The 23882-nt window shown below is 37.3% G+C and overlaps 1 protein-coding gene across 1 annotated transcript in view; it reads right to left on the bottom strand.

The window, feature by feature from the left end:
- Window positions 1–18113, bottom strand: part of LOC141300430 (coagulation factor XIII A chain-like) — a 37399-nt gene extending 19286 nt beyond the window's left edge. Inside the window, exons 1-2 of the mRNA XM_073830709.1 lie at window positions 18083–18113; window positions 15044–15198 (exon numbers count right to left, since the gene is read on the bottom strand). Coding sequence (XP_073686810.1) covers window positions 15044–15170 — 127 coding nt within the window. The 5' untranslated portion in view covers window positions 15171–15198; window positions 18083–18113. The remainder of the gene's footprint in view (window positions 1–15043; window positions 15199–18082) is intronic.
- Window positions 18114–23882: the final 5769 nt, after the last annotated feature.

Below are 23882 nucleotides of genomic sequence, written 5' to 3'. Positions count from 1 at the left end.
CCTGAGTTATAGCAACTTCCTTTTTCATGGCGAAACATCAAAGTTTGTCCGGCCGCCACGGACACGCCCTTCGACGAAAACTCTAAAGCTTCGCAATTTAACATCGCAAAGGCCTTATGATGACACTCAGCAAATTTGAAGATGATCGGATAAAAACTGTAGGAGGAGTTCGTTAAAGTATGAGGCCTGAAAATGGCAAAAACTGCACAAAAATCGTACAGGAAATTCAATATAACGGACTTCCTGTTGGGTTTCGGATGTTGCACCAGGAGACTTTTTTGTAGGTATTGGTGTGTTACATATGTGTACCGAGTTTCGTACATGTACATGAAACGTAGCTCGAGGGGCACTCCGTTGAAATTTTATAGGTGGCGCTATCGAGCCATTTTGCCACACCCACTTTTGAAAACCATATCAGATGTAAATTTTCGCCAGGTCTGATGCGTGTGCAAAGTTTCGTGAGTTTTCGGGCATGTTTAGGCCCTCAAAAAGACTTTTCACTTTGGAGAAGAAGAAGAAGAAGAAGAAGAAGAATAATTAAAGCTGCAAGCAGCGATGAACGGGCCCTCGCACCCGGGCTCACCGCCGACCGGTGGCTTTAGGAACACAGCAAATGGTGGGTAGTATGCTTTTAATACAGTAAAAATATGAGAAATATGTCAAAGTCACTTAAATGTGCCAAATTTCCTGCTGCCAGCTGGTGGCGCTATGCCTATAACTGATTATTGGCATGTAGATGTGTTCAGGCCACCACTTTCATCAAACATATGAAGTTTGGTGCAGATTGACCTTGGTATGTTTGAGTTAGTGAAAGATATGATATATCCTGCTGCCAACAGGTGGCGCTATGATAATATCTGAATATTGGCCTTTAGGTGTCTTCAGGCCAGGTCTCTTACCAAACCTGTGAAGTTTGAGGCAGATCGAACATTTTATGGCTGAGTTATAACAACTTCTATGTCCATGGCGAAACATCAAACTTTGTCACGCCGCCACAGACACGCCCTTTAACGAAAACTCAAGATCTTCGCAATTTAACATCTCTAAGGCCTCTAGATCAGACTGACCAAATATAATGTTGATATCATTAAATCTCTAGGAGGAGTTTGATACAAGTCATTTCCTGTTGCCAACAGGTGGCGCTGTGATTATAATAGAACATTGGCCTTCAGATGTGTTCAGGCCAGGACTCTTATCGAATATGTGAAGTTTGAGGCAAATCGGACATTTTATGGCTGAGTTATAACAAGTTTTATATCAATGGCGAGACCTCGAAATTTGTCAGGCCGCCACGGACACGCCCTTTACCGAAAACTCAAGATCTTCACAATTTAACATCACTAAGGCCTTTATATTAGACTGACCGATTTTGGTGTTGATCTGTATAAATCTCTAGGAGGAGTTGGTTGTAGAGTACAGCATGACACTTCCTGTTGCCAGCAGGTGGCGCTATGACTATAACTGAATATGGATATGTAGATGTCATCAGGTCAGGAGTGTTATCACACATGTGAAGTTTGGGACAGATCAGACATTTTATGCCTAAGTTATAGCAACTTACTTTTTCATGGCGAAACATCGAAATTTGCGAGGCCGCCACGGACACGCCCTCCGATGAAAACTCTAGATCTTCACAATTTAACGTCACAAAGGGCTTTAGATTAGACTCACCAAATTTGCTGTTGATCGGAGTAAATCTCTAGGAGGAGTTCGTTCAAGTACGACGCCTGAAAATGGCAAAAATGACACAAATTTTGCTAAGAAAATTAATAATAACCGACTTCCTGTTGGGTTTCGGATTTTGTCCCAGGAGGCTTTTTTGTAGGTATTGGTGAGTTACATGTGTGTACCGATTTTCATGCATGTACGTGAATCATAGCTGAAAGCGCACACCGCGGAACGTGTAAAGGTGGCGCTATCGAGCCGTTTTGCCACACCCATCTCTGAAACCCATATCAGACATCCATTTTCGCCAGGTTTGATGTGTGTGCAAAGTTTCATGAGTTTTCGGGTATGTTTAGGCCCTCAAAAATGCGATTCATTCCGGAGAAGAAGAATAATAATAATTAAAGCTGCAAGCAGCGATGAACGGGCCCTCGCACACGGGCTCACCGCCGACCGGTGGCTTTAGGAACACAGCAAACGGTGGGCAGTATGCTTTTAATACAGTAAATGTAGGAAAAATAGATCAAAGTCACTTAAATGTGCCAAATTACCTGCTGCCAGCTGGTGGCGCTATGCATATAACTGATTATTGGCATGTAGATGTGTTCAGGCCACCACTTTCATCAATCATATGAAGTTTGGTGCAGATTGACCTTGGTATGTTTGAGTTAGTGAAAGATATGATATATCCTGCTGCCAACAGGTGGCACTATGATAATATCTGAATATTGGCCTTTAGGTGTCTTCAGGCCAGGACTCTTACCAAACCAGTGAAGTTTGAGGCAGATCGGACATTTTATGGCTGAGTTATAACAACTTATATGTCTATGGCGAAACATCAAACTTTGTCATGCCGCCACAGACACGCCCTTTAACGAAAACTCAAGATCTTCACAATTTAACATCTCTAAGGCCTCTAGATCAGAATGGCCAAATATAATGTTGACATCATTAAATCTCTAGGAGGAGTTTGATACAAGTCATTTCCTGTTGCCAACAGGTGGCGCTGTGATTATAATAGAATATTGGCCTTCAGATGTGTTCAGGCCAGGACTCTTATCGAATATGTGAAGTTTGAGGCAAATCGGACATTTTATGGCTGAGTTATAACAAGTTTTATATCCATGGCGAGACCTCGAAATTTGTCAGGCCGCCACGGACACGCCCTTTACCGAAAACTCAAGATCTTCACAATTTAACATCGCTACGGCCTTTATATTAGACTGACCGATTTTGGTGTTGATCTGAATAAATCTCTAGGAGGAGTTGGTTGTAGAGTACAGCATGACACTTCCTGTTGCCTGCAGGTGGCGCTATGACTATAACTGAATATGGGCATCTAGATGTCTTCAGGTCAGGAGTGTTATCACACATGTGAAGTTTGGGACAGATAGGACATTGTATGCCTGAGTTATAGCAACTTCCTTTTTCATGGCGAAACATCGAAATTTGCGAGGCCGCCACGGACACGCCCTCCGATGAAAACTCTAGATCTTCACAATTTAACGTCACAAAGGGCTTTAGACTAGACTCTGCAAATTTGGCGTTGATCCGAATAAATCTGTAGGAGGAGTTCGTTCAAGTACGACACCTGAAAAAGGCAAAAATGACACAAATTTTGCTGAGAATTTTAATATTAACCGACTTCCTGTTGGGTTCCGGATTTTGTTCCAAGAGGCTTTTTTGTAGGTATTGGTGAGTTACATGTGTGTACCGATTTCGGTGCATGTACGTGAATCACAGCTGAAAGCGCACACCGCTGAACGTCTAAAGGTGGCGCTGTCGAGCCATTTTGCCACACCCACTTCTGAAACCCAAATCAGACGTAAATTTTCGCCAGGTTTGATGTGTGTGCAAAGTTTTGTGAGTTTTCGGGAATGTTTAGGTCCTCTAAAATGCGATTCACTTTGGAGAAGAAGAAGAATAATAATAATAATAATAATAATAAACGGAGCAGATTCAATAGGGTCCTCACACCATCGGTGCTCGGGCCCTAATAATTAAAGCTGCAAGCAGCGATGAACGGGCCCTCGCACCCGGGCTCACCGCCGACCGGTGGCTTTAGGAAAACAGCAAACGGTGGGCAGTATGCTTTTAATACAGTAAATGTAGGAAAAATAGATCAAAGTCACTTAAATGTGCCAAACTTCCTGCTGCCAGCTGGTGGCGCTATGCCTATAACTGATTATTGGCATGTAGATGTGTTCAGGCCAGCACTTTCATCAAACATATGAAGTTTGGTGCAGATTGACCTTGGTATATTTGAGTTAGTGCAAGATATGAAATATCCTACTGCCAATGGGTGGCGCTATAATAATATCTGTATATTGGCCTTTAGATGTCTTCAGGCCAGGACTTTTACCAAACATGTGAAGTTTGAGGCAGATCGGACATTTTATGGCTGAGTTATAACAACTTCTATGTCCATGGCGAAACATCAAACTTTGTCACGCCGCCACGGACAAGCCCTTTAACGAAAACTCAAGATCTTCGCAATTTAACATCTCTAAGGCCTCTAGATCAGACTGACCAAATATAATGTTGATATCATTAAATCTCTAGGAGGAGTTTGATACAAGTCATTTCCTGTTGCCAACAGGTGGCGCTGTGATTATAATAGAATATTGGCCTTCAGATGTGTCCAGGCCAGGACTCTTATCGAATATGTGAAGTTTGAGGCAAATCGGACATTTTATGGCTGAGTTATAACAAGTTTTATATCCATGGCGAGACCTCAAAATTTGTCAGGCCGCCACGGACACGCCCTTTACCGAAAACTCAAGATCTTCACAATTTAACATCACTAAGGCCTTTATATTAGACTGACCGATTTTGGTGTTGATCTGTATAAATCTCTAGGAGGAGTTGGTTGTAGAGTACAGCATGACACTTCCTGTTGCCAGCAGGTGGCGCTATGACTATAACTGAATATGGATATGTAGATGTCATCAGGTCAGGAGTGTTATCACACATGTGAAGTTTGGGACAGATCGGACATTTTATGTCTCAGTTATAGCAACTTCCTTTTTCATGGCGAAACATCGAAATTTGCGAGGCCGCCACGGACACGCCCTCCGATGAAAACTCTAGATCTTCACAATTTAATGTCACAAAGGGCTTTAGATTAGACTCACCAAATTTGCTGTTGATCGGAGTAAATCTCTAGGAGGAGTTCGTTCAAGTACGACGCCTGAAAATGGCAAAAATGACACAAATTTTGCTAAGAAAATTAATAATAACCGACTTCCTGTTGGGTTTCGGATTTTGTCCCAGGAGGCTTTTTTGTAGGTATTGGTGAGTTACATGTGTGTACCGATTTTCATGCATGTACGTGAATCATAGCTGAAAGCGCACACCGCGGAACGTGTAAAGGTGGCGCTATCGAGCCGTTTTGCCACACCCATCTCTGAAACCCATATCAGACATCCATTTTCGCCAGGTTTGATGTGTGTGCAAAGTTTCATGAGTTTTCGGGTATGTTTAGGCCCTCAAAAATGCGATTCATTCCGGAGAAGAAGAATAATAATAATAATTAAAGCTGCAAGCAGCGATGAACGGGCCCTCGCACACGGGCTCACCGCCGACCGGTGGCTTTAGGAACACAGCAAATGGTGGGTAGTATGCTTTTAATACAGTAAAAATAGGAGAAATATGTCAAAGTCACTTAAATGTGCCAAATTTCCTGCTGCCAGCTGGTGACGCTATGCCTATAACTGATTATTGGCATGTAGATGTGTTCAGGCCACCACTTTCATCAAACATATGAAGTTTGGTGCAGATTGACCTTGGTATGTTTGAGTTAGTGAAAGATATGATATATCCTGCTGCCAACAGGTGGCGCTATGATAATATCTGAATATTGGCCTTTAGGTGTCTTCAGGCCAGGACTCTTACCAAACCTGTGAAGTTTGAGGCAGATCGGACATTTTATGGCTGAGTTATAACAACTTCTATGTCCATGGCGAAACATCAAACTTTGTCACGCCGCCACGGACACGCCCTTTAACGAAAACTCAAGATCTTCGCAATTTAACATCTCTAAGGCCTCTAGATCAGACTGACCAAATATAATGTTGATATCATTAAATCTCTAAGAGGAGTTTGATACAAGTCATTTCCTGTTGCCAACAGGTGGCGCTGTGATTATAATAGAATATTGGCCTTCAGATGTGTTCAGGCCAGGACTCTTATCGAATATGTGAAGTTTGAGGCAAATCGGACATTTTATGGCTGAGTTATAACAAGTTTTATATCCATGGCGAGACCTCGAAATTTGTCAGGCCGCCACGGACACGCCCTTTACCGAAAACTCAAGATCTTCACAATTTAACATCACTAAGGCCTTTATATTAGACTGACCGATTTTGGTGTTGATCTGTATAAATCTCTAGGAGGAGTTTGTTGTAGAGTACAGCATGACACTTCCTGTTGCCAGCAGGTGGCGCTATGACTATAACGGAATATGGATATGTAGATGTCATCAGGTCAGGAGTGTTATCACACATGTGAAGTTTGGGACAGATCGGACATTTTATGCCTAAGTTATAGCAACTTCCTTTTTCATGGCGAAACATCGAAATTTGCGAGGCCGTCACGGACACGCCCTTCGATGAAAACTCTAGATCTTCACAATTTAACGTCACAAAGGGCTTTAGATTAGACTCACCAAATTTGCTGTTGATCGGAGTAAATCTCTAGGAGGAGTTCGTTCAAGTACCACGCCTGAAAATGGCAAAAATGACACAAATTTTGCTAAGAAAATTAATAATAACCGACTTCCTGTTGGGTTTCGGATTTTGTCCCAGGAGGCTTTTTTGTAGGTATTGGTGAGCTACATGTGTGTACCGATTTTCATGCATGTACGAGAATCATAGCTGAAAGCGCACACTGCGGAACGTGTAAAGGTGGCGCTATCGAGCCGTTTTGCCACACCCATCTCTGAAACCCATATCAGACATCCATTTTCGCCAGGTTTGATGTGTGTGCAAAGTTTCATGAGTTTTCGGGTATGTTTAGGCCCTCAAAAATGCGATTCATTCCGGAGAAGAAGAATAATAATAATAATAATAAACGAAGCAGATCCAATAGGGTCCTCACACCATCGGTGCTCGGGCCCTAATAATAAACGAAGCAGATCCAATAGGGTCCTCACACCATCGGTGCTCGGGCCCTAATAATAAACGAAGCAGATCCAATAGGGTCCTCACACCATCGGTGCTCGGGCCCTAATTAAAGCTGCGAGCAGCGATGAACGGGCCCTCGCACCCGGGCTCACCGCCGACCGGTGGCTTCAGGAAAACAGCAAACGGTGGGCAGTATGCTTTTAATACAGTAATTATAGAAAAAAATATGTCATAAGTCATTTAAATGTGCCAAACTTGCCGCTGCCAGCTGGTGGCGCTATGCCTATAACTGATTATTGGCATGTAGATGTGTTCAGGCCAGCACTATTATCAAACATATGAAGTTTGGTGCAGATTGACCTTGGTATGTTTGAGTTAGTGAAATATATGAGATATCCTGCTGCCAACAGGTGGGGCTATGATAATATCTGAATATTGGTCTTTAGGTGTCTTCAGGCCAGGACTCTTACCAAACCTGTGAATTTTGTGGCAGATCAGACATTTTCAGGCTAAGTTATAACCACTTCTATGTCTATGCAGAAACATCAAACTTTGTCAGGCCACCACGGACATGCCCTTTAATGAAAACTCAAGATCTTCACAATTTAACATCTCTAAGGCCTCAAGATCAGACTGACCAAATATAATGTTGATTTAATTAAATGCAATCAATGCAAGGACTTCAGATAGATGCCAACTGTGAACCAGTATGCTACAAATTATCTATTTTCTGATGATGATAAGAACATGTAATTCATGATGATAGCAAAATGTTATTATTGCTTCCTTTACATCCACCACTTCTGCTTAAATGTCATTGTTACCTATCTGAACAATTTTTGTATAATATATTTTTGTATAAAATCAATTTTTGTCATAACTAAGAATCAATAAGGAAGACGGTGCCCAGTTGGCACATGCATTCACAGTAACCCTCTGCTAGTTTGGATTTTAAGTTTACAGAATTGAAAGGGTTAGACTTTAAAATCAACACACAGACACATACACACAAAATATAAAATGTTGCCATTCAGTTTTATTTGTTAGCATTAACTATATTAGTTAACATGACCAATAAATAAATAGCATTTATTAATGTTAATTAATATTAAGCTAAAATAGTATTCATATATAATTTATGTACTGTGAATTAACATGAACATGAACACAGTTCATGTGGGTGTACAGCAATACACAATAAAGTGCTCTATAAACGCTTCATTCTTTCAAAATATCTTTAAAAACAAGTTGAGTATTGAAAGGGGTGATATATATATATATATATATATATATATATATATATATATATATATATATATATATATATATAACTCATCTTAAAATTTTATAATTTTCAGATGTTTTGAACAGATAACAGCAAAGCTTGTTTTGTTGTCCAAGTTTGTCTTGAAATTGTTAATTTAAATTTTATATTCAATAAATAACACTATGAAAATAAATGTCTATCAATGAAGATAAATCGCTAATGCTAAAAGTTTAATTTTTCTTAATCTTTTGCTATGTGACTGAATAGGACAAGTTCATGGTATAGTTCAGTAAAAAAAAACAAAAAAAAAAAAACAACAACTGCAAAATACAAACAATGAAAGACTTAGTGACCCTTTATATTTTCTCAAAATATCAGACTCTCAAAGATCAGACGTATTTATTTCGATTACACTATATATATATGTGTGCATTTCTCAAAGATGGTCTATAAGCAAGATAGCATGTTTCACTTTCTACCCCTCTCTCCCTCTCTGCCTCTCACCCCTCCCCCCTGCAATAATGAGCTTCTCTGTGCCTGACTGAACGCACACACATACTGTAGAGACATTCACCAGAGTGACAGCAGGTTTCTGAGTTCTTTTTTAAATTTTCTTTAATTCATAGAAGCTTGTATACATTTTTTATTTGCAGCACTTGCTCAGAATGATTAGATCTCTGTGTGAAAAAAGTTTTAAAGAGTTTGGATGCTGCACTTTAAAGATATAAAAATATTTTTTACTATATCTTTAAAAAATCACCACGTCAACACCGTTCAAGATATCCCAAAACCGCTCGCAATTTAACATCTTCAGAATCTTCTCTTCATGTTAAAAAAGTTTGGTGTGAATACCTTATTTTTCTTAGAAGGAGTGTGAATTTGTTTACAGCCTGATTTTTCCAAAAATCCACATTCAAATCAAAATAGCCGGCTTCCTGTTGGTCTTAGCTAATGAGTTTGATTTAGAAAGTTGTCCAGATTGATGAGAACAATATATGTACAGAGTTTGGTGACTGTAGGAAAAACTAACCCCCCAACTTTTGTCAAAAGATGGCGCTATAGAGTGCCTGCTCCACGCCCATTTATGACCTTTTGCCAGTGTCTAACTATCATTAATATTGACGTGTGTGTTGAGTTTCATGAAATTCTAAGCATGTTAACTGCCTCGAAAAGACAGGAATCTAATTTTAAAGTTTGACGCGTTGCCATGGCAACAGTATTTGATTTATCATCGACCCCTTTACATATTCTCATCGGCCGTGTTTTGACATTATTTTGATGAAGTTTGAAGAAAATCAAGTAAAATTAAGAGGCTGATTTCAAAGGATTTTGAAAATGACACGCTTCCTGCTGCCAGTTGGTGGCGCTATAACTTTGACTCATAATAGTCACATTTATGGAATCGGCATCATACAACAAACAAACTGGTGAAGTTTCATAAGAATCAAGCAATGTGTGCAACAGTAATTAGACACTTCCTGTTTCTCATTTCTCGCCATAACTTTGTCGCCTTGCCACGGCCAAACCGTTCGAGATATCAAAAATCCCCTCGCAATTTAGCGTCCCCAATGTCTTGAGATCATGCTGACCGAGTTTGGTGACAATCCTATGGAAACCCTGGGAGGAGTACGTTAAATTCCAGAGCATGCGCTTTTTAAACAGCCCTAAATATCTCACTTCCTGTTGCGTTCAGCCCATGACATAGAGTACAAAAGTTGTTTGGCTCAGTGAGATCTATATGTGTACCGAGTTTCATATCAATACGTGCAAGTATGTGTGCGCAGTACATCAAGTTTTCAAACTGTGTTCCAGGGGGCGCTGTAGAGGCCCTGAACCACGCCCGGGTCCCAGCCTCTGTGGCGTCCGGACGACGGCAGATTCCGACATGTGTGCAAATTTTCAAGAGTTTTTGAGTATGTTAAGGCCCCCAAAAGTGCCCCAACGGTTGAAAAAAAAAAAAAAAAAAAAAATAAGAACCCTTAGAAGAACAATAGGGCCTTCGCCCTTTTGGGCTCGGGCCCTAATTAAAGCTGCGAGCAGCGATGAACGGGCCCTCGCACCCGGGCTCACCGCCGACCGGTGGCTTCAGGAAAACAGCAATCGGTGGGCAGTATGCTTTTAATACAGTAAATATAGAAAAAATATGTCATAAGTCATTTAAATGTGCCAAAATTGCTGCTGCCAGCTGGTGGCGTTATGCCTATAACTGATTATTGACATGTAGATGTGTTCAGGCCAGCACTATTATCAAACATATGAAGTTTGGTGCAGATTGACCTTGGTGTGTTTGAGTTAGTGAAATATATGAGATATCCTGCTGCCAACAGGTGGCGCTATGATAATATCTGAATATTGGTCTTTAGGTGTCTTCAGGCCAGGACTCTTACCAAACCTGTGAATTCTGTGGCAGATCAGACATTTTCAGGCTAAGTTATAACCACTTCTATGTCTATGCAGAAACATCAAACTTTGTCAGGCCACCACGGACATGCCCTTTAATGAAAACTCAAGATCTTCACAATTTAACATCTCTAAGGCCTCAAGATCAGACTGACCAAATATAATGTTGATTTAATTAAATGCAATCAATGCAAGGACTTCAGATAGATGCCAACTGTGAACCAGTATGCTACAAATAAGAACATGTAATTCATGATGATAGCAAAATGTTATTATTGCTTCCTTTATATCCACCACTTCTGCTTAAATGTCATTGTTACCTATCTGTACAATTTTTGTATAATATATTTTTGTATAAAATCAATTGTTGTCATAACTAAGAATCAATAAGGAAGACGGTGCCCAGTTGGCACATGCATTCACAGTAACCATCTGCTAGTTTGGATTTTAAGTTTACAGAATTGAAAGGGTTACACTTTAAAATCAACACACAGACACATACACACAAAATATAAAATGTTGCCATCCAGTTTCATTTGTTAAAATTAACTATATCAGTTAACATGACCAATAAATAAATAGCATTTATTAATGTTAATTAATATTAAGCTAAAAAAAGTATTCATATAAAGTTTATGTACTGTGAATTAACATGAACATGAACACAGTTCATGTGGGTGTACAGCAATACACAATAAAGTGCTCTATAAACGCTTCATTCTTTCAAAATATCTTTAAAAATCAAGTTGAGTATTTTAACGGGGTGATACATATATATAACTGATCTTAAAATTATGGTTTTCAGATGTTTTGAAGAGATAACAGTAACGTTTGTTTTGTTGTCAAAGTTTGTCTTAATTTTTTATTATTATGATTTTATATTCAATAAATAACACTATGTAAATATTGTCTATCAATGAAGATAAATTGATCATGCTAAAAAGTTGTATTTTTTAAAATCTTTTGCTATGTGACTGAATAGGACAAGTTCATGGTACAGTTAAGTAAAAAATAAATAAAAAACAACAACTGCAAAAAATGAACAATGAAAGACTTAGTGACCCTTTATATTTTCTCAAAATATCAGACTCTCAAAGATCAGACATATTTATGTAATTACACTACATACAGTATGTGCATTTTGTTCAAAGATGGTCTGTAGGATGGCTCTCTACTCTGTCACCCTCTCTGCCTCTCACCCCTCCCCCCTGCAATAATGAGCTTCTCTGTGCCTGACTGAACGCACACACATACTGTAGAGACATTCACCAGAGTGACAGCAGGTTTCTGAGTTCTTTTTTAAATTTTCTTTAATTCATAGAAGCTTGTATACATTTTTTATTTCCAGCAATTGCTCAGAATGATTAGATCTCTGTGTGAAAAAAGTTTTAAAGAGTTTGGATGCTGCACTTTAAAGATATAAAAATATTTTTTACTATATCTTTAAAAAATCACCACGTCCACACCGTTCAAGATATCCAAAATCCGGTCGCAATTTAACATCTTCAGAATATTCTCTTCATGTTAAAAAAGTTTGGTGTGAACAGCTGGTTGTTCTTAGAAGTAGTGTGCATTTGTTTACAGCCTGATTTTTCCAAAAATCCACATTCAAATCAAAATAGCCGGCTTCCTGTTGGTCTCAGCTAATGAGTTTGATTTAGAAAGTTGTCCAAATTGATGAGATTAATATATGTACAGAGTTTAGTGACTGTAGAAAAAAAAAAAACCCCAACTTTTGTCAAAAGATGGCGCTATAGAGTGCCTGCTCCACGCCCATTTATGACCTTTTGCCAGTGTCTAACTATCATAAATATTGATGTGTGTGTTGAGTTTCATGAAATTCTAAGCATGTTAACTGCCTCGAAAAGACAGAAATCTAATTTTAAAGTTTGACATGTTGCCATGGCAACAGCATTCGATTTATCATCGACCCCTTTACATATTCTTATCGGCCGTGTTTTGACATGATTTTGATGAAGTTTAAAGAAAATCGAGTAAAATTAAGAGGCTGATATCAAAGCATTTTGAAAATGACACACTTCCTGCTGCCAGTTGGTGGCGCTATAACTTTGACTCATAATAGTCGCATTTATGGAATCGGCATCATACAACGAACAAACTGGTGAAGTTTCATCAGAATCAGGCAATGTGTGCAACAGTTATTAGACACTTCCTGTTTCTCATTTCTCGCCATAACTTTGTCGCCTTGCCACGGCCAAACCGTTCGAGATATCAAAAATCTCCTCGCAATTTAGCGTCCCCAATGTCTTGAGATCATGCTGACCGAGTTTGGTGACAATCCCATGGAATTCCTGGGAGGAGTATGTTAAATTCCAGAGCATGCGCTTTTTAAACAGCCCTAAATATCTCACTTCCTGTTGCGTGGAGCCCATGACATAGAGTACAAAAGTTGTTTGGCTCAGTGAGATCTATATGTGTACCGAGTTTCATATCAATACATGCAAGTATGTGTGCGCAGTACATCAAGTTTTCAAACTGTGTTCCAGGGGGCGCTGTAGAGGCCCTGAACCACGCCCGGGTCCCAGCCTCTTTGGCGTCCTGATGGCCGCAGATTCCGACGTGTGTGCAAATTTTCAAGAGTTTTTGAGTATGTTAAGGCCCCCAAAAGTGCCCGGAAGGTTGAAAAAAAGAAAAAAAAAAAAAAAAAAAAAAATAATAACCCTTAGAAGAACAATAGGGCCTTCGCCCTTTTGGGCTCGGGCCCTAATTAGAAAACAAAATCAGTGCATTGGAAAGAGAATTTCAGACGACTCGGAAGGATGACTTACTGGACAAACTAAAAGAGACTAGACAACAACTGAACAACTTGTTAACCTACAAAGCAGAGGGGCAGCTGAGATTCACAAACCAAAAATATTATGAATTTGGAAATAGGGCTAGTCGCCTGTTAGCATTTCAGCTGCGTAAATCGCAATCAAACAGAGTGGTGCATAAAATAAAATGCCCAAAATCTGGGGATATGATACAGCAGCCGAAGGATATTACAAAGGCATTTGCCAGCTACTACCAGGAGTTATATAGGGAAGAGGACTGCCCAAATAAGATGGAAAAGATTGAAGATCTGCTTAAATCAATTAATCTTAGTAAACTGACCGAGGGGGAAGCTGACCAAATAACAAGCCCAATTACAAAAGAAGCATTATGAAACTTAATAATAACAAATCTCCAGGAGTGGATGGACTCCCTGGAGAATATTACACAGGGTTTTAGAAAGAGAGCTGACTCCAATTCTGCATAAGGTCTACAATTATGCGCTCTCTGAAGGTGTTCCCCCCCGGTCATGGTCTGAAGCCATTATTAGTGTCATCCATAAAGAGGGCAAAGACCCAACACTCTGTACCTCTTATCGTCCCATCAGCCTTCTACGTGTTGATCTGAAAATACTTACGGCCATCATTGCAAACAGAATTCAAAACCACATAAGAAAACTTGTAAAACCTGACCAGACTGGTTTCATTGCACACAGACAAGGAACAGATAATGTCAGAAGAGCCTTAAATCTCCAAATAATAGTGCAAAAAAGGAACACCCCATCAATGCTTCTCAGCTAAAATCCGATTTTTCAGGACACCACTAAAGTCTTTCCGCTCTGGGAGTTGGGGCAGCGATAAGTGCTGGAGAAACTGTGGACTTGTGGGTGATCAAACGCACATATTTTGGGACTGTCCCATTGTTCAACACTTTTGGATTGAAGTTAGGGGCCTTGTAGAAAAGCTCCTTAAAGTGAATCTTTCCTGGGACCCTTTAACCTTTTTACTGGACAAATTCCCGGATTATCTGTCCCATGATCAGAAAACGTTGCTACATCTCTTACTAATGGCTGCAAGAAAAATGATAACAACTTATTGGTTGAAACCTGAACCACCCACGGTCTCACAGTGGATACAAAAAATCAGACAGTTATATTCAATGGAACAGTTGACAGCACAACTACAGCTGAAGACTCACATCTTTGAAAGAAGATGGGGACCAGTTCAAAGCCTTGTTGGATAGGCCATTTATGTCTCTTTTATGTTTGTATTTTTGATTGAAGTTTGTCTATTTATTTTTATTTATTCCTCAGATCTTTATTGTAACCATATATATCTTTATTTGTGAGCTCGGGCCCGATCTCAGGACTGTTGTTATTGTTTGTATTTATGTTGACTGTTGTCAATAAAAGTTCAAAAAAAGAATATAGACATGAATACAAATGTAAAGTTTGGTGCGTGTAAGTGCTACTAAAGTGGAGATTTATGGCTCAGTGTAGGAGAAAAAACTCATTTTGAGAAAACGGCCTTTAAAAATATGGATTGTAATTGAAATGTATTGACACAAATAGATAAAGTGCTATAAAAGAAACACTTAACAGTGTCTTTTGGATGTTTTCTTTCCACTAGTCTGACAAAACACCAATAGCCCAAAATCTGAAACTGGACAAGTGCGTGAAAAAAAGTGTTTTTGCCTGCAGTGTATCCCCTTAACGTCACAGTATCAAAACTGTGGAGGGATTTAAGGAAAAATTACATGTTGACTTCTAAATGCATTAGCTTTTAAATACTCCAAAGGAATATGAATAGAAGTGTACCAGGTGCTCTTGGTGTCACGCCTGGAAAAGCTTCATACTCGAGTGGGTTAAGCTCATCTGAGTTTGATGTGTCAATGGAAACACGGCCTCGTTGGGGTCCCCAGGGGAGGTAGGATGGGAGTGACATGATGTACACAAGATGTCTTGACGTTTGCCTGGAGGACAGATCATATTAATGTTAGACTTTAAAGTATAGGGAATTTACATTTGGTACATATCTGAAGATTCGTGGCAGCTGCAGAAAAAAGTACAGATAGTATGTGTGTGCATGCATGCACATGTGTGTTGAATGAACAAGGCTTTATCTATTTCTTTCTGTCTCCCCGCATGGGAAGATATGATGCAATATGGTGTTAGACTATTTTAGGAAAGGCAAACTCTCAGTGAAACTGTGAGAATCATAAAGCACTGATGAAATATCATTCTCAACTGCGCAATGCAGTACCTTCCTGTCACAGACCCATCACTAGCACAGTTACCCAGAACGTTGCTCAAAAGTTTGGATTCTGTAAGAATTTTAATGTTTTTGAAAGAAGTCTCTTATGCTCACCAAGGCTGCATTTGTTTAATCAAAAATACAGTAGAAACAGTAATATTGTGAAATATTATTGCTTTCTATATACAGTAAATACATACAATATATTTGATTCCTATGATCAAAGCTGAATTTTCAGCATCATTATTTCAGCCTTAAGTGTCACATGATTCTTCAGAAATAATTTAAATATGCTGATTTGCTGCTCAAAAAACAATTTTGATTATTATCAATGTTGACATCAGTTGCTGCTTCATAATTTTGTGGAAACTTATTTGTGTTTTATTTTAAGGATCAATATAAATATTTATTTGAAAAAGAGATCCTCTGTAACATTTTAAATGCCTTTACTTGAACTTTTAAACAATTTAATGCACCCTTGATGAATTAAATTAATTTCTTAGAAAAAATACTGACCCCCAAACTTTTTTATTCTGTTTATGTAAGATAAATACTGCAAGCCTTGAGAGAATAAAATTCTATACACACTGATGAATAATGAATATATGTGACCCTGGACCAGAAAAGCAGTCTTACGTAGCATGGGTATATTTCTAGCAATAGCCAAAAGCACATTGTATAGGTCAAAATAATACATTTTTCTTGTATGCCAAAAATCATTAGAATATTAAGTAAAGATCATGTTCTATGAAGATATTTTGTAAAATTTCTACCATACATATATCGAAACTTAATTTTTGATTAGTAATATGCATTGCTAAGAAGTTCATATGGACAACTTTAAAGGCGTTTTTCTCAGTATTTAGATTTTTCCGCACTCTCAGATTGCAGATTTTTAAATAGTTGTATCTACACTCTTAAAAATAAAGGTGCTTCACGATGCCATAGAAGAACGTTTTTTGTCTAAATCAAGGGTCCCCAAACTTTTTTCTGAGAGGGCCACATAATTTTCTTTTCTTTAATGGGGGGCCGGGTCAGTTTATAAAAGAAAATTCCATGGGCCAGACAGACTACTAGTATTATTATTATTATTTCATTATGATTTTACCTGTATTTATTATACATTTTAATGCAGAATAGTTTATTATTTTTATGCACCACACAGACAAATTCTAATTCCTTTTTAAAAGATATACAGGTGCATCTCAGTAAATTAGAATGTCATGGAAAAGTTCATTTATTTCAGTAATTCAACTCAAATTGTGAAACTTAGTAGTTTAAGTCTTTGGTTCTTTTAATTGTGATGATTTGGCTTACATTTAACAAAAGCCCACCAATTCACTATCTGAACAAATTAGAATATGGTGACATGCCAATCAGATTATCAACTCAAAACACCTGCAAAGGTTTCCTGAGCCGTCAAAATTGCACACAAGGAGGGTAAGCCACAAACATTCATTGCCAAAGAAGCTGGCTGTTCACAGAGTGCTGTATCCAAGCATGTTAACAGAAAGTTGAGTGGAAGGAAAAAGCGCTTCCACAGACTTTTCAACTGGGAATGGGGCCACTGGTTTCTCAGCTGAAAAACTTTGGATAACTGGGAGATGAGTGAAGTGTTGCTATTGCACCTATCCCACAAGCAGTGCTAGTTTCACCTCAAATGCTATTGAGTCATTTTGTCATCGCACTGAATTTTCTAGTTGGCTCGTGCATCACCTGTTCAATCGCAATGACACATTATGTTGAATGTATCATTCTGTTGGTGAATTTAACAAATAATTAGGCTGCCTTAATGTTAATAACTAAGGCAAATTTTAGTTTAAAAGCCAACATTTATCATCAAATACCGACATGATATAAGTAAAACATATATTTAAAATTACATTTTCAAAATATGTCTCTGGCATTGTTCAGAGGGCCGGTCCAAATGTGGGGGCGGGCCGCATTCGGCCCACGGGCCTTAGTTTGGGGACCCCTGGTCTAAATGGTTCCATAAAGAACCTTTAACATCTGAAGAACCTTTCTGTTTCACAAAAGGTTGTTTGTGGCAAAGAAGGTTCTTCAGATTATAAAAAGGTAAGAAAGAGATGGTTCTTTAAATAACCTTTGACTGAATGGTTCTTTATGGAACCAAAGATGGTTCTTCTACGGCATCGCGGTGAAAAACCTTTATTTGTAAAAGAGTTGGTCAAATATTGCTCTATTCTAACAAATCATACATCAATGGAAAGCTTATTTATTCAGATTATGTATAAATCTTAATCTCAAGAAATTGACCCTTATGACTGGTTTCGTGGTCCAGGGTCACATATATACAGCAATCACAACCTGTTTATTCATGGCCACAATTGACTCATTTGTTCTTCTTTTAGTAATTATTTTTGATTGAACTAAAATGAGGGAACAACTTAGGTTGTGCAAGCATGTTCTTAATTTGTGGTTAAAATATACAACATATATCATTTTATTTTAGCAATGTGAGAAAAGGTTGCAGAAAATACTAAACCTACAGAGTACAAACTGAGAGCAAAGCATCAGTAACTAAAATCAAAGCTCAGAAAGTTGTTCAGTTCAGAAAGAGACGTTAAAAGTGTTAAACTTACAGTCTGAGAAGGTAGATGGTCTTCTGAGAAGCTCCAGACAGATGTGCCCACGAAGAGCCCCATTCTGATTAATATAGGCTCAGGACTTCCTCTTCCACCGGAGAAAAACACCTCCATGGAACCAGAGCCTCCAATGTCAAGACGATACCAGGATCAGGTCATTCTGACACACAAATCTGCAATCTTGCTTCTGATTCTTGATGACAACAGCATATTCCAGACCATCACTAACATAGCTACTCTGCTTTACTGGTAAAATGCACTGTAATCTTCTGAATGTTTGTCATCTATCACTACACAATTATGAAATACGTTCTATAGCAGTCATTTGTCATTTCCATATTTTTATTTTGTATGTCAAAAGAATCAAATAATGAAATTGACATTAAAAGAGTAGTTCACTTTCAGAACAAAAATGTACAGATAATGTACTCACCCCCTTGTCATCCAAGATGTTCATGTCTTTCTTTCTTCAGTCGTAAAGAAATTATGTTTTTTGAGGAAAACATTTCAGGATTTCTCTGCATATAATAGACATTTATGGTGCCCCCGAGTTTGAACTTCCAAAATGCAGCTTCAAATGGCTCTAAACGATCACAGCCGAGGAAACAAGGGTCTTATCCAGCAAAACGATTGGTTATTTTCTAAAAAAAAAAACAATTTATATACTTTTTAACCTCAAATGCCCATCTTGTCTAGCTCTGTGTGTACTCTGTGTAGGTATTAAAAAGTATGTAAATTGTAATTTTTTTTTTTTTTAGAAAATGACCCATAGTTTTGCTAGATAAGACCTTTCTTCATCAGCTGGGATCATTTAGAGCCTTTTGAAGCTGCATTTTGGAAGTTCAAACTCAGGAGCACCATAGAAGTCCATTACATGGAGAGAAATCCTGAAATGTTTTCCTCAAAAAAACATAATTTCTTTACGACTGAAGAAAGAAAGACATGAACATCTTGGATGACAAGGCAGTGAGTACATTATCTGTACATTTTTGTTCTGAAAGTGAACTACTCCTTTAAATGATACATTTCAGCACTTCATTTGACTAGATGATGTACTATAATGTTATTTCCAATGGTCCCTTATTTCATGAGGTTTACTTTTGAGGCCTAAAATACAAATGTTATTGTACAAAAATAGCACGCCATTTTAACTTGCATGTTAACAGGAATGGCCTTCAAGAACAAAAATACTCTTTTCTGATCAAAATCAATAGGGAGGATGAAAATTGATGCTGATGAAATATCATACTTCAGATAAAACGTTCATGATCATGTCTTCTCAGAGTTGGACTAATGAACTAATAACAGCATAGAATCCATGTTTCTAATATAATAAATCAAATCTGTCCAAACCTGTATTAACTAATAAAATAGAGCGGTTGAGATTACTTTGGGTGCAATTCGACTAGATTGAAAAGAAAATGGCTCTAATGTCATAAATGTCATAAAATACTACAAATAAAAAAGTAATAAAAGAAAAAGGCTACATCTGGGAGAATTTCAGCTGAATAAAATCTTTGAAATCCATTCTGATGGATTACTGATCCTGAATACTGATCGCATCTGAGGCCTTTCTTATAAAAGTTTAACAATTATTACAGAGTTAATACAGAGGATAACAGAGGAAGTGTCTCTGAGGACAGTATTATAAAATACTAGGAAACGAAACTTGTGTGTTGACCCAAATGACAAGTCATCATGTCTTTCAATTTCAGTACAAATTCACAAGAAGTTAGAAAAAAATATCTGGTTCCAAATGAACCTGGGTCAAACACGTTAAGATGTCTACATTTTCCACTTTTAAGGTTTCAAATACGTTTTTGGAGAATAAAATGTCAAAATTTGGTTGAAGTAATGTTACATGGTTATTCAGTGTAACACAATATTCATGTAAAAATTCAAATAACATGCTTATTCTGACATGTACATATTAAAACATATAAAAGAATAAGGGGGCATATTACATTTTATTGTGTTTTAAAATAGTAAAAAAAAAAAAAAATCATACTGACAAATGGGCAAAACCTAGGATAGTGGCAAATAAAATAAAAAAAATAGAATTACAACCAATTAGTATCTGGGGTGAAAGTTATTTCTTTTTTTAATATGTCATAAATTGATTTTTGTTGTAAATGCCTGACAAGACTGTTACACTGACTGACATTTTAATGGGTGTCTTCTGTAAATTAGGGAATAAAGCATTATATTGCTCATAAAAACAAAAACAAATATGCAATTAAATTAAACAGAAAAAAAGCAGTATTACACTTATTGTTTTTATAATTAAACCCTTTTTCATTTTTGACCCACCTAAAAACATCACAAAACAGGCTTGCAGAATTGAAGAAAAATAGGTAACTAACCGTAACTTAAACAGTGTGTATATATATATAATATATATGTATAATTCCAACTTTAAAAGCCCAGTTCCAGCTGATCAACATTTTCTGAAGGTTGCAATACTGATTTTCACCAGAAGTCAATTTAACCATTAACACTATTCATCATTCCTCTGCTTCCATCATATTTATCATTTTAAAGTAAAAATGTGAACTTTAATTAGTAACTATACCTTTTTGGGCTGGTGAATCTGTTTTTACAAATATGGACATTACATTAAAAAACAAAACAAAACACAAGCTACAATATACAGTAGAAGCTGCAGTCCGCTGTAACATGTCCTGAAACAAGTCTGTAAATGTCTTCAGTTACAACACACCTTATAATAAGTTTTAATAGCCATATAATTATTACTTTGAGGTGTGTCACAATGAGCTTCATTATTGCACTTAAATTCATTGTGCCTTGCTTGTAATCCAAGCACTGTATTGATTCATAATTTATGTGTAGTCGACTTATACATCCCACTTATCAAGTTTGGGCCTGTTTTTAATATTACCATTTTACCCATATCACTTCAATAGTGAAGTCATCAGAATTGTGAATCAACACAAAAACAATAATAATAAAAAAATTACCAAAGTTAAATAAACAAAATCATATATCTACTTTAATAAATAAATTAAATAAATAAATACATACAGTAAAAATAAAGTATAAATGAAAATGTTTCAAACTACCAGTCAGACAAATTAACATTTTCAGCATCATTACTCCAGTTTTCAGTGTCACATGGTCCTGCAGAAATCATTCTAATATGCTGATTTGTTGTTGAAGAAACATTTATTATTATTATTATTATCATTATCAATATTTAAAACAGTTGAGTAATTTTTTTCAGCATTCTTCGATGAATAAAAAGATCTAAAGATCTAATTTACCTGAAAAAAGAAAGCTGCTGCAACATTTTACACTATATTATTCAAAAGCATGGAGTATTTATTCATTTATTTTTATTGCTTTGTGAAAGAAGTTATAGAAATTAATACTTTTATTTAGCAAAAATGATCAGAAGTTGTGATGACTTGATAATGTTACAAAATATTTCTAGTTCAGATAATAGCTGTTCATCAAAGAACCCTGAAAAAATTTTACTCAGCTGTTTTCAACATAATAATTATATATAAAAAAAAGTTTTTATTATTAATATTATTATGGTAATATTATTATGTGACTGGAGAGGTGTTGCTAAAATGTAGCCTTAAAATCACATTAATAAATTACATTTTAATATATTCAAATTGAAACCAGTTATTTTCCTGTTGATAAACATTTTCCTGTTTTGCTGTGCTTTGGATCAAACAAATGCAGGCTTGGTGAGCAGAAGAGACTTCTTTAAAAAACATTAAAAATCGTCTGTTCAAAAACTTTTGACTGGTAGTGTATAAGTAGTTTAAGCAGCCTTTTAGATCAAAAGGTTTTCATAACATACATTAATTATATTTATATGGCTAATTTTTGTTATATGTGGTAATTAAAAATGTAACCTTACAACATACACCTTAACTTGTCCAAGATGTGGATTTCAAACATTTGGACATTTGTTTAACTAAATTTATAGTATAGTTTTTTTTCTGCCTTTGTGTACATTTTATGAACCAGCAGATGGCACTGTTGTAAATATTCCAATTTTTTCTGGCATATATATATATATATATATATATATATATATATATATATATATATATATATATATATACTGTACACATCCACTAGGGGTCAGGCTTTCACCAAAAAGATACAGAATTTACCTGATTTCTGGCCAAGAGACTGCATAAACTCCTTTTTTACAAAATATTATTAAATATTTACAATAACAGCAACTGTTTGGTCACTATTCAGAAATTAAATGCCAAATTCACCAATTTAATGATACATTTCATTCATTTATTGTGTAAGCTAATTAATGATTGAATTTTGAGTAAAATGGCAATATTTAAATAGGCTACTTTATGTAAATATTTCAATCTAGCCAATTCATGAGTTACTGAGTAGGCTAATTTGGCCCTCAATCAAATTACAAATTACCTTCAACATTTAACAAGATAAAATATGTTTAATAGCTTTCGTTTGTATGTGTAATTTTATATCAAAATCCTTTTGGTATCTAGTTTCTGTTAATGTGTAATTATAAAATAGATAGCCTGCAATTTCTAACCCCTGCTGAAAAAAACAGCATATGCTGGTTAGGTATGTTTTGGTGCTGGGATGTTGGTTTTAGCTAGTTTATGCTGGTCCTTTGCTGGTTTATGGTCCTTTGCTGGTTTATGCTGGTCCTTTGCTGGTTTATGCTGGTCCTTTGCTGGTTTATGCTGGTCCTTTGCTGGTTTATGGTCCTTTGCTGGTTTATGCTGGTCCTTTGCTGGTTTATGCTGGTCCTTTGCTGGTTTATGCTGGTCCTTTGCTGGTTTATGGTCCCTTTGCTGGTTTATGCTGGTCCTTTGCTGGTTTATGCTGGTCCCTTTGCTGGTTTATGCTGGCCCTTAGCTGGTTTATGCTGGTCCTTTGCTGGTTTATGGTCCTTTGCTGGTTTATGGTCCCTTTGCTGGTTTATGGTCCTTTGCTGGTTTATGGTCCTTTGCTGGTTTATGGTCCCTTTGCTGGTTTATGGTCATTTGCTGGTTTATGCTGGTCCTTTGCTGGTTTATGCTGGTCCTTTGCTGGTTTATGGTCCCTTTGCTGGTTTATGCTGGTCCTTTGCTGGTTTATGCTGGTCCCTTTGCTGGTTTATGCTGGCCCTTAGCTGGTTTATGCTGGTCCTTTGCTGGTTTATGGTCCTTTGCTGGTTTATGGTCCCTTTGCTGGTTTATGCTGGTCCTTTGCTGGTTTATGCTGGTCCCTTTGCTGGTTTATGCTGGCCCTTAGCTGGTTTATGCTGGTCCTTTGCTGGTTTATGCTGGTCCTTTGCTGGTTTATGGTCCTTTGCTGGTTTATGCTGGTCCTTTGCTGGTTTATGCTGGTCCTTTGCTGGTTTATGCTGGTCCCTTTGCTGGTTTATGCTGGTCCTTTGCTGGTTTATGGTCCTTTGCTGGTTTATGCTGGTCCTTTGCTGGTTTATGCTGGTCCTTTGCTGGTTTATGGTCCTTTGCTGGTTTATGCTGGTCCCTTTGCTGGTTTATGCTGGTCCTTTGCTGGTTTATGCTGGCCCTTAGCTGGTTTATGCTGGTCCTTTGCTGGTTTATGCTGGTCCTTTGCTGGTTTATGGTCCTTTGCTGGTTTATGCTGGTCCTTTGCTGGTTTATGGTCCTTTGCTGGTTTATGGCCCCTTTGCTGGTTTATGCTGGTCCTTTGCTGGTTTATGCTGGTCCTTTGCTGGTTTATGGTCCTTTGCTGGTTTATGATGGTCCTTTGCTGGTTTATGGTCCTTTGCTGGTTTATGCTGGTCCTTTGCTGGTTT

This window comes from Garra rufa, chromosome 24, assembly GCF_049309525.1.
Source record: "Garra rufa chromosome 24, GarRuf1.0, whole genome shotgun sequence".
NCBI classification, from domain to species: Eukaryota; Metazoa; Chordata; class Actinopteri; order Cypriniformes; family Cyprinidae; genus Garra; species Garra rufa.
The sequence above is the reverse complement of the archived record's forward strand: the minus strand, read 5'-3'. Positions and strand labels throughout refer to the sequence as shown.